Source organism: Lactuca virosa, chromosome 3 (assembly GCF_052849685.1).
Source record: "Lactuca virosa cultivar CGN04683 chromosome 3, Lactuca_virosa_CGN04683_v6, whole genome shotgun sequence".
Classification (NCBI taxonomy): Eukaryota; Viridiplantae; Streptophyta; class Magnoliopsida; order Asterales; family Asteraceae; genus Lactuca; species Lactuca virosa.
In genome coordinates, this window is record NC_136428.1 from 54,544,057 (window position 1) to 54,556,419 (window position 12,363).

At 33.2% G+C, this 12,363-nt stretch overlaps 1 protein-coding gene across 2 annotated transcripts; it reads left to right on the plus strand.

Moving 5' to 3' along the window:
• Positions 1-2,413: 2,413 nt before the first annotated feature.
• On the plus strand, positions 2,414-6,817 carry LOC145165726 (sodium/hydrogen exchanger 1-like). 2 transcript variants are annotated; one of them, XM_079084556.1, is made up of 15 exons: positions 2,414-2,625; positions 2,797-3,035; positions 3,213-3,331; positions 3,427-3,524; positions 3,633-3,692; positions 3,776-3,822; positions 3,913-4,107; positions 4,217-4,263; positions 4,960-5,026; positions 5,131-5,231; positions 5,316-5,417; positions 5,591-5,729; positions 5,825-5,887; positions 6,084-6,167; positions 6,262-6,817. In XM_079084556.1, exons 2-15 carry the CDS (start codon positions 2,829-2,831, stop codon positions 6,613-6,615), a joined length of 1,683 nt encoding a protein of 560 aa, XP_078940682.1. In that variant the 5' UTR covers positions 2,414-2,625; positions 2,797-2,828; the 3' UTR covers positions 6,616-6,817. The 2 variants fall into 2 exon arrangements, with proteins under 2 accessions (XP_078940682.1, XP_078940681.1); XM_079084555.1 differs by having other exon boundaries at positions 2,414-2,581.
• The last annotated feature ends 5,546 nt before the right edge of the window (positions 6,818-12,363 follow it).

A 12,363-nucleotide genomic window follows, 5' to 3' on the forward strand; every position in this document is an offset into this window, starting at 1 on the left:
TTCTAATTCCAATTTTTTTCTAAAATATAAATACCCACTCCCACCTCATCCACCTCTATATACCCTCACCTTAATATCCCCAACCCACCACACCCCTACCTACCTACACTCACTCCCAAGCCCAATCCCACCCCCGCAAACACACACACACACACCCACACCCTCACAAACACACACACACACCAACCCCCACAAACACACACACAAACACACACACACACACAACGCCACCCACCCCCACCCCCACATCCACACACACACACACACACCCACAAACTCACACCCACACCCACCCACCCCCCCCCCCCCCCCCACACACACACACCCAACACCACTACCATAATCACCGACCTACCATCACCATCACCACCACCACTACCCCATCACTAGCACCACCACCGTCGCCATCAGCACCACTGCCACAATTGCCAACGCCACAATCACTGCCTGTCATCACCACCACCACCGTCGCCATCATCGACACCACCACTGCCCCCCGCCGCTGCCCCCACCACTGCCACCGTCCCCACGCCCACCCTACTCCCGCTATCGTTTTCTAAAAATGAAAACCGATAGAAAAATACACATCTAAACACGTTTTCTAATTTTCTAAAACTGAAAATGAAAAATGAATAAGTTTTAACTAAACGCGTTTTCTAAATTTTCCAATGAAAACCGAAAACGGAAAACGAAAACTGAAAAGGGAAAACGAAAAAAAGAAAATGAAAATTGTTTTTCCGTAACTAAACACAACCTAAACATTTTATTTTTTCTCTCCATCATTTTAAATTGGAAGAAAATTGATCGTTCCATTGTACTTTTTTTCACATTTCTATCAATTTTTTTTTTCTTTTTCCTTTTTAAGTTGAATTCGAAAACAAAGTGTAAATGTGTATAACTAAAAACAAAATAAAGAATACTAACCTACCGGTTCCAAAAAAAATTGCCAGCAAAATTAATAAACTTTCAAAAATATTGAAAAGATTATAAAAACACAGTGATGTTTTTATCTGTTTTCTCAGTGTAAAAAAATATAAAGAATACCAACAGATCATACCAATTACAAAAAAATTACCAGCAAAATTAACAAACTTTCAAAAAATATTAAAAAAATTTATAAAAACACAGTGATGTTTTTATCTGTTTTGTCAGTGTAAAAAAAAGATCCTAGGGTAACAAGGTCATTTTTAAAGCAGTTGGTGTGGACTTAGTAAAAGAGGCGTGGGGAAGGGCAAAAATGGTGCCTTAATGAAAGCCCAAAAAGTGAGCGAGTGAGAGCGAAAGTATGACAGTAATGAGTGGTCAGCATGGAAGCATAACGAAAAGGAAATGAGTGCGTGTAACCTGGTATGAACATTATTATTTGCTTGTGGGTCCTCCAACTTTTGTTTTCTCTTTTTTCAGCCCCTTTCTTTTCACGACTCATACATTTGAGACCCATCCCCACTCCAACCAATTATCACCTTTCCAACCCAAACATTCAAAGTCTTCTATATTCTTTCCCTTAAAGAAACTTTCAAAAGGCAATCTTTTTAAAAAGTTCATTATTTAAAATTGCGTACATCATTACAAATGACTTAGGGTTAATAGTTGTTCTCTCTTACATCCTTATTGAAGATTATTATTGTTGATTAGTGTAACATAGTTTTCAAAATTATGTGTGACATTTAAATATAGTAAATTTTACAAAACATAATATAATATTAACAATTTTTTTAAGAAAATGACAAAGTAAAAGGCTTATAATTATAATCTTACTCTAAAGAGTTATGTTACATTTGACGTACTAGCTGATAGCTGAAAAACTAGTTAATAAAAAATAACTCGAAAAAATTATTGATAAACTAGTAGAAATATATAACATAACATAAAAACACATTTAATAGAATATGTTTTTTATAATTAGTTAACGATATAATTTAAAAAAAAAAACTTATGAAAAGTTTAACTAGCTTTTTAAAATGCTAGTTTTTAAGTTCATTTGTAAGTTTTTTTGATCGTTAAACATGATAACTTAAAAAAATCAAAAAATAAATTAACTTATCATCAGTTTATCTGTAATACGTCAAACACATCATTATTATAGTTATTAGGATATCGTAGAATTAAAAATCGTTTCCAATTAATCTTCATGATTTTTCAATTTTATTGTTTATCATATATTTTTCTTATCTCAATAATGTTACTAATAGAGTAATTTACCACTCGCATAGAATTCAAACGACAACACATGTAGAAGTTATATAAGGGACTGATCGTGGCATAGTTGATACTTTAGGAATAACATTGATTATAATTAAGCTGTAGGGACTCAATTTGTACGAGTTGGATAGTTCAGGGTCCTGAAATTCTTGAGCAATATTTAAACTTGCCCCTCTCTTCTCTCTCTCCCTCCATATATGAATACCTCCACTTCTTGTTCGTGGCCTTCCAGCATTCTCCCTTTTTTATCTGGAGAGTGAAACCTAATATTGTCGCCGTTCGTTCAGAATTCTTATTCATTTTTTTGAAGTATTGAAATCCAGGCCGAATAATCTCTCTGTTACGTTGTTCAAATTCGTCGATCTATGCTATCGTTTTGGTAATTTCAACTCTATACATGGCTCTGTGTGTGCGTCTGCATCAGTATGTATTCGTTTTTTGGTTTAACGCTCAAATACGTATGTATCCGTTTTTTATATAATACAGAAGTGGGATTGTATGAATAATTGGAGGTGGCGACCCCCATTGAGGTTTTCATGTGTTTATTTATCGACGTGATATTGTGAATTTCTAATTTACGAATTGTTCTGACAGGTGAAGGGCTTCTGATATTGGTCGTTAGTTTGATGGAAGGGCCTGATCAATTGGCTACAATGGGGGCTGATTTAGGATCATTGGTTGGAAAGATGAATACTACTACACTTAGCACCTCAGAGTACGCTTCCATTGTTAATATGAATCTGTTTGTTGCTCTTCTTTGTGCTTGTATCGTGATTGGCCATCTTTTGGAGGAGAGCCGGTGGATGAATGAATCTATCACCGCCCTGTTCATCGTAAGTATATTTATCCTAATCATTAAAACCGAAACAATACGTTTATTTTTCTGGAATTTTATGAAATCGTTATAGATTTAATCACGGAGTTGTGAATTTGATCAAATTTTTTTGGTGATCGAAGGAGAAAAAGAAATTTGAATTTAATAGTTACTTTTTCGTGGATGACAATGACAGGGTCTATGCACTGGTGCTATTATTTTGTTAAGTACTGGAGGAACAAATTCACATCTGTTTGTCTTTAGTGAAGACCTTTTCTTCATTTACCTTCTTCCACCGATCATCTTCAATGCAGGGTGTGTTTTACTCTTTTCAAAAGTTATATATGATTATGAATTATGATCTGTTTGCTTTGAATGTTTCTATTTTCTTTGCAATAAAAAATCAACAGGTTCCAGGTAAAGAAGAAACAGTTTTTCCGCAATTTCATGACCATTGTGCTATTTGGTGCTATTGGCACTGTAATATCCTTCACCATCATCTCATATGGTATAAACCAACATCTTCACTTTAATACAATCTCCATTTCATATTTTTATCATATGTGGATTTTGTAAATTATCACATATGAACAATTTTGTCTAACTTCTTTTACAGGGGCTATAAACATTTTCAAAAGAATGAATGTTGGCTCTCTTGACCTAGGAGATTTTCTTGGTATCATTTACTCCTTACTTTTTGTCACTTTTCATTAATGTCTCTTAATTTCCTAACATTTCCAACTTTTTTTTTTCTTCCAGCCTTAGGTGCAATCTTTTCTGCAACAGATTCTGTTTGCACTTTGCAGGTCAATAAACATCATTAAGATTTTATATAATCATAATTAAAGTATTAGACCCTGTTTGTGAGATAACATATATCTTATTGAACAATCCAGGTGCTGAATCAAGATGAGACCCCTTTATTGTACAGTTTGGTGTTTGGGGAAGGGGTAGTGAATGATGCCACATCAGTAGTGATCTTTAATGCAGTCCAAAACTTTGATCTAAGTAGGATCACAACAAGTGATGCATTTCAGTTAGTAGGAAATTTCTTCTATTTATTTGTCACAAGCACAGTCTTAGGAGCTGGTGTGAGTCTCATCTATCCATATTCTTCCTAAATATTCAGCATTTAAAAAATTAAATTCTGTCTTGGAAGACATGATCATGTGACGTGGCATTTTATCTCTCTTTATGCAGGCTGGGCTGCTAAGTGCATATATTATAAAAAAATTATACTTTGGAAGGTACATAGAATTATAGATTACATTTTTTTTTCATAAGTTGATATTTTTATATAAAAAAAAGGGAGAATTTCATATATGCCCTTCTTAAACATCAAAATATCATATTTACCCAACTTAATTTCTAAATGTCAAATTTACCCTTCATAAAATTTCTAAATATTATATTTACCCTTCATAAAATTTCAAAATATCATATATGTCCTTTTTAAACATCAAAATATCATATATGCCCTTCTTAAATATCAAAATATCGTATATGCAATTTTTAAACATCAAAATATCAATGGTAATATCTAAAATATCTTCCATCTACAACATGATAATAATCAACAATAGCAAAAACTAAACAATCAAAATATACATTCTATAGAGAAGGTTGCAGATAAATCCTTTTGTTTGTCAAGAGGGCGACATTCCAACAATTTAGAACTTCACATTCGATTATCACAGACGTAAGGATAATATGGTTAAAATTTTTAATTATTATAATAATTCTACGGTATAAAAAATGATTATAGAATATTAAAAACATTATATAAAAGGATTTGGCCAAATATGATATTTTGAAAGTTTATGAAGGGTAAATATGATATTGAGAAATTAAGTTGGGCAAATATGATATTTTGAAGTTTAAGAGGGGCATATATGAAATTCTCCCTAAAAAAAAAAACTATTCTTTGGGTTGCTGAATTATAGACATTCAACGGATCGAGAAGTTGCTATCATGATTCTAATGGCTTATATGTCATATATGCTAGCTGAAGTAAGATTTTTCCCACATTTAACTTGCAACCTATATTAGTTAATAAGCTTTGGATAGTTAGTTAGTTAGTTAGTTAGTTAATAACACTTATTCTGTGTTTGCAGTTATTCTATTTGAGTGGCATTCTGACAGTATTCTTCTGTGGAATTGTAATGTCCCATTACACTTGGCATAATGTTACAGAAAAATCGAGAGTCACTACCAAGTATGCCTACCTACTCTAATTGTAATACTATATTTTTGAAGAACTCATTAGCTCATCAGTATCTATACTCACTCATATTTTCAGGCATGCCTTTGCAACATTGTCGTTTATTTCAGAGCTTTTTATCTTTCTTTATGTTGGTATGGATGCTTTGGATATTGAAAAATGGAACTTCGTACAAGACAGGTATTTTGCATAAAACTTAGGCCCCAATCCATTTGTTACATCTGACAGAATAGAACAGAACAAGTTGCACTGTGTTGTTTATTGTGCTTTGGACAGAAACTGATGTTAATGATACAAAAGTCGTAAATGCCCTTCTCATCCTCGTCATAAATGTTTTTTTTTTGGTATGTCAGCCCTGGAAAATCAATCGGAGTGAGCTCAATTTTACTGGGGTTAGTTTTGGTTGGAAGAGGATGCTTTGTTTTCCCCTTATCATTTTTAGCCAACTTAGCAAAGAAGAATGCACACGAGAAAATTACTTTTAGGCAGCAAGTACGTATGATCTTATTATTAATCTTCATGTTTCCACTTTAAGCATCATACTAAATAAATCATCAACTTCTTACCTTAAACTTTTATATTTTAAGGTTTTGATTTGGTGGGCTGGTCTTATGAGAGGTGCTGTCTCCATGGCCCTTGCTTATAACCAGGTCAGTTATTTCATAATTTTTAAACATGTGTTGCTATCCATACACCTCCATTACTAGATGCACACCCTTTTCTTAAATTATTAATATTTCTTTTTATAAACATACACCCCCTAATTACTCTGAATTGATGTTTTTGTACAAATAGAATCACCATTCCATCATGGTTTTAAGTCTATAACTTTTGTTCATTGTACAGTTCACAAGGCTAGGTCACACACAGTTGCGTGGGAATGCAATCATGATAACAAGTACAATCACTGTAGTCCTTTTCAGTACAGTGGTAAAGTACTCTTAATCTTGGTTACTATTTAACATAACATAACATGTTTGTTTGTTTTCTTAATATTTTGTTTTTTCTTTTTTTTTTTGGGTAGGTTTTTGGATTGATAACAAAGCCTCTAGTGAGGCTATTGCTACCTCCATCAAAAAATATGTCGCGAATGGCTTCCTCAGAGCCAACGAGTCCAAAATCGTTTGTGGTCCCGCTTTTAGGAAATGAGCGGGACCCGGAAGCTGGAGGGGGTCAAGAAGCAACATCGGTGCTCCATCCAGCGAATCTACGTGTGCTTCTTTCAACACCTTCTCATACGGTTCATTATTATTGGAGAAAGTTTGATAATGCTTTTATGCGTCCTGTTTTTGGGGGTCGTGGTTTTGTCCCGTATATTCCGGGGACACCTACGGAACAAAGTGTTCATAATTTGATCCCTGAAGGGGGGAATAACTGAAAAAACAAAACGCCTTTTAATTTTATTTATTTTTCGGATATTATATATGGTGCTGGATTTGTTGTTTTATAGGGCAGACTTAAAGGAGGCAATTAAACAGATAGTCAAGTGAAGTGAGTGATGGTTTGATTCAATTTTGGTTTTGTAAATTATGTTGTTGTTTTATTTCATATTTATATATGTGTAACAAATCTCATGAGTATTTGTTTGATTTTGTATATCTCATTACATATATCAATGAATATGGATATTAATATTGTACGCTGTCCACTAGCTATCTGTAGTGTGATATCATGATAAATTAAATGGAAAACATATAGAAACTCAAACTTTTCAGTGTTAATTAAAGGGAAATCTTCGGAAAAGTCCTAATATTTCATCCGAATTTATGAAAAAGTCCCAAACTAAAATTGGTTTATGAAAAAGTCCCGATTACCGGAAAAAATGACGATTTGACCATTTTTTTTTCCGGTTTGTCGGTTTCAATACTTACCCGGTTTCATTAAAGTCCCATTATTTTACCATAATTTTCATTAAAGTCCCATTATTTTACCATAATTTGGGACTTATTCGTAAATTATGGTAAAATAATGGGACTTTATTAAAACCCGGTAATTAATGAAGCCGGTAAATCAGGAAAATAGGGCAAAATCGTCGTTTTTACCGGTAATTGAGACTTTTTCGTAAACAAATTTTAGTTTGGTACTTTTTCGTAAATTAGGGTAAAATATTGGGACTTTTCCGGAGATTTCCCTTAATTAAATGTCGTAGAGTAGCAACATATTTTCATATATGTTTCGTTTTCTGCTACCTACAATTTGTATACCATATCTCTTTAAACATGGAAAAAAGGTTCCACCTGCACCTTGATTATATTTTTAGCTTGCACAACTAAAGTTGATTATGTGACATCTACATGACTACATGTCATATGTGTGGCGATCGCTATGTGTAAATGTAACTTTTAAAAGTCACAAAACATATTTTCCGGTTTGTCTAACTTAGGTTGTTCTTTTTTCTTACACGTTTACTCATTGTACTTTCAAGATCTCTCTAACCTTTATGGTGATAAAATAATCATAATGCCCCCTCAGTTGTGTACCTCTTTACCAAACACCCTTTTTGTTGCCCCTTGTGATCTCCTCGCTGGCTACCACCTTCCTAATTTGGTATACTCTGTGCTTCACACACCACAGCAAATCTGTCGCTGTGGGATGGGATTTAACAATGGATTTCCCGTGGATACAAAACTGTCGCATAAAACAGCATAGGAAAACTTTACCCATGATTAGCGACCGAACTAGCTGTCGCTAATTCGATACAATGTGTAAAACTCCGAAACCAAACAAACAGCCACGACTTTGTCAGAGATTAGCAACAAATATTTTGCCAACAAAATTTCACACGGATTGATACGAGCGGCAGATTGACCTCGAATGTGGTTGATGTACATAATTAGCGATGGATTGTGATAGACTTGTTAGAAATGGAAAGTCGCCATGCTAAATTAACAGGTTTTTTCTTAAAAAATAAAAAATAAATTATATCTATTAAGACATAAAAATCTAAAAAACAAACAAAACCTTATCAATCTAAGCAATACGCATAAATCTACAAACATAATAACATAGCCGATTCGTTTATTATAAAAGCCATGTGCAAAAATAAAAAATGGGCCCCTAACTTTCTTTTCGACTCTCATTTGTTATTGAAGACGGGCTTATAACTCCTCCTTAACTTTATTTATTTATTTTCATTCGGGCGGTCTTTATGGTATCTGTTTGTTGCGGTTTTTGTTCATGCCACACCTGAAATAACTCTTTTGTCCTTTTTGATTTTCGTTTAACTTTTTATATTATTTATTTCATTTTATATTAATATTCTAAGTAAATGGGCCCCGCCCACCACCTTCCTCGAATCCATCCCCATCTTGTATTTCACTACCGTCACCGGATCTCCGTCTAACACCCATCACCGCCGATTCCATTTCAACTCATTAAAATCAGTCTTTCTTGTATGATGATTTCTTCTTAAAGCCAAATGGAACTAGACATGAAGAAGACCAAAAGCAAGAAGAAGCAGACCATCGATTCCAAATGGAACCAGATCGGACGAAGTCATCCAATACTCCACAAATGATTGTTCTTGAAGATTACCATTCACATAATCCGATGGTGGTAATAATTTGATGGCATGATTTGACCAACAAGACAAACGTAGGCTGTCGAATCCAAAGCACATCTTCAAGGTCTGAAATTTTGTTTAATTGGATTTGAGTCATTTGACCAACAAGATAATAAAGGACTGTGTTAGTTTTTACTGTTAGAAAAGTTGTTATAGACAGTTTTAGATGGTAGTTAGATAGAATGGTATTTTCGTCATTCTTATATTATGAGTTAGTTAGTTCGTTTGTCCTTCTCTTCTTCTGTATATGTATGTATTCACCCCCATTATTGAATACAAGTTTCTGAATCAATTTCAAACAAAACTTTTTCATTCTCTCAAAATCAACAAGGTCGTCGAATAAAAAACACATCTTCAAGGATTCTATGTTTGGTTACAAACTTTTCAACTTATTGTACTTAATTGATTGGTTCCTCGAAATGTTTTCCTTATATATGAACATCAATTTTATGTTTGGTTACTAATTTGCCTCTTCTCCTTTTGTTTTTGTTATCACTACAACAAAACAAACCTTCACCCACGACCCTATTTGTGGGTAATCAGTGGGTAATGGTCTTTATCCACGGATTGTCCACGAAACTGGATTCGTGGGAAAAAGCTCGTGGGTAATGTTTTCCCATGGATTACCCTTTGAATTACCCACAGATTATCCACGGATATATTAACCCACAGATTTACCACAGATAGTTTACCCACAGAATTACCTACAGTTTATCCACGAAAAAAAGTTACCCACAACTTATCCACGACTAGATTACCCACAGAGTATCCACAAAAAGATTTCCCACGTCTTTTCCACGGCTCTGTTACCCACAGATTTTCCACGAATGTTTACCCACAGATTTTCCACAAAATTGTTTACCCACGGATTTTCCACAAATATTCTTTTTGGGTGATTTCGTGGATAGTCTGTGGGTAACATAACATATTTCAAATGTCATATATTTACAAATTGCATAAAATCCAAATTTTTGCAGCTAATTTGAAAAAATATAATATGACCAACAAAGTTTCAACCAAATCCATAAACTTAATCTAGAAAGTTTCAAATATCAAATCCACAAAAGTTTCAATTCCCAAATCCATAAACTTAATCTATGGGAAGTTTCAAACACCAAGACCTACAAATACTAAACCCTAAGCACTAATTGTTTGGCATGAATTTACTCCAAAATTCTTCCATACGTTTTTCTATAGTTTCTTGACGTGCTTTGGATTCCTCACGTTCTTTTCGAAATTGTTCCAACTCTTGTTGATGGCGGGCTTCAGACTCATCGAATCGGGTTTGCAAGTCCCGTATCTAAAAAAATGGTAAAGCAAACAATATTAACTAATGTATGTACTCGTTTTACCAAAAAATATATGTTAAATCAAACAATACTATCAGAGAAAAATTATTTGCACATTTATTTTTTTTATCTATAATAACTACATACTCTATTTTTATTATCCATAATAGCAATATAGTTTACTACTTTTACCAAATATAGGAAACATATTTACCTTTATTATCCATAATGGCAACATATTTACATTTTCTATCAATAATAGCAACATACTTTTCTCATAACACATCACCAAGTTAATTTAACAAAGCTAAACATATTAATTTCAACCACTTTAACAATTCACAAATCCTAAACATACCACTATAAAAATTTAAACAACCAAAACATATATATGAACAATATAATAACAAAGAAAAATGTACCACTTTAATAACTTAATAAACCCTAAACATAAAAATTTAAAATTTTAACTAACCAAAACATATCACCCTAATAGCACCATACTTACATTTTCTAACCATAATAGGAATATATATTTTCTTATCCTTAGTAGCAATGTGGTTTACTCTTTTTACCAAATACACGAAATATATATATATATATATATATATATATATATATATATACACACACACACACACATACACACACACTTGCATTTTCTAAAGATAATAGCAATACCTCTTGTTGAGATCGAGCATAGTCCATAGAGAACATGCCACAATTTGGGGTCCCGGTCACCGCGAAACTTGGATCTGAGTTTCCTGCCCCAAAAACCCGACCCTTCTGTCTCCTGCCTGCACATTGCTCCCACAATCCAACATCACCAAGTGGATGCAAAGTGAGGTCATCACCATATTTATCCTTCATTGCATTGTGGTACGCCTGCACACTGCTCCCACAGACCAAAAACTTTTTTTCAATTTTTGACCATTAAATATTGTTCTATTCATATAATCTTTTACAAAACTTAATCAATTAATATATTGACTTGTTTGTTCAACTTATTTCACAAATATACTTAAACATACAAAAATACTTTTATACATGTATACATACCAGATAATTCACTATACTCCTTTAATTCATCAACTTAGTAAACTCATACATGCATGTGTATGTATATGTATCTACTGAATTGGTAAAAAAAAGAAATACAATTATATATTAAGTTATGTTAAGCATGAAACGAAAAAACAATGTTTAAGGGTCATAAAATGAAAAAACTATTTTCGTATGTGGGTAATCTGTGGATAATCACCCACAGATTTCCCACAACAGTGAATAGTTTTTCCATTTTTGACCATTTAACATTGTTATTTTTGTTTTATCATTTATAATGTATAATAAATCGATGTATTTCTTTGTTTTATCACCATATTACAAACATACATGCATACATACTTAATATATAAATGTATCTTTTGTTTTATTAACTTATTATTCATATACATATGTATATTTATAGGTATAATAAGTTGATGAAACAAAGAAATGCATTGATTTAGTAAATTGATATAAATATGGAACGAAAAAACAACGTTGAAGGATCGAAAATGGAAAAACGATTTTGTTTTGTGGGTAATCCGTGGCAAATCACCCACGGATTATCCAAGGACAAGAATCCTTTTTTCAATTTTTGACCACTAAATGTTGTTCTATTTGTCTAATCTTTTACAAAACTTAATAAATTAATGTATTGACTTGTTTGTTCGACTTATTTCACAAATGCACTTAAACATATAGAAATACTTTTATACATGTATACATAATAGATAATTCAGTATACTGTAACGTCCCAAAATTCAAGCCCGAAAATTTCATTTTTAAATTAATAATTTTTAAAACATTTTACCATGACATTGTCAACAAAGCAACACATTACAAAATCATAAAGTTATGTCCCAAACCATGACATCAAGAATAAGGAAAATCAGAGTACAATCCCAGAAAGTCCGATGCGGAATCATGTGTGTGTGTGATGCGATGCTACGCCGCCGGCTCCTTCCCCTTAGACGAAGAGGTACCTGAAACCAAAACCGAAACCGTAGGCACAAAGCTTAGTGAGTTCCCCCATCATACCACATACCATACAATATCATCGGTATCTTCCAACCGGTAATCATCGTCGGTATCTTTCAACCGGTAATCATCATCGGTATCTTTCAACCGATAATCATCATCGGTATCTTTCAACCGGTAACTGTCATCGGTATCTTCCAACCGGTAACTGGGGACTATTCCACCCCCTACCACTAGCATACAACAACAAGAT

Bases quoted from the DNA above. Each gene is read 5' to 3' on its own strand.
- LOC145165726 (XM_079084556.1), top strand. From the start codon at position 2,829: ATGGAAGGGCCTGATCAATTGGCTACAATGGGGGCTGATTTAGGATCA. The intron at 3,036-3,212 runs GTAAGTATATTT...TGACAATGACAG, and splicing joins CTATCACCGCCCTGTTCATC to GGTCTATGCACTGGTGCTAT. The intron at 3,693-3,775 runs GTATCATTTACT...TTTTTCTTCCAG, and splicing joins TGACCTAGGAGATTTTCTTG to CCTTAGGTGCAATCTTTTCT.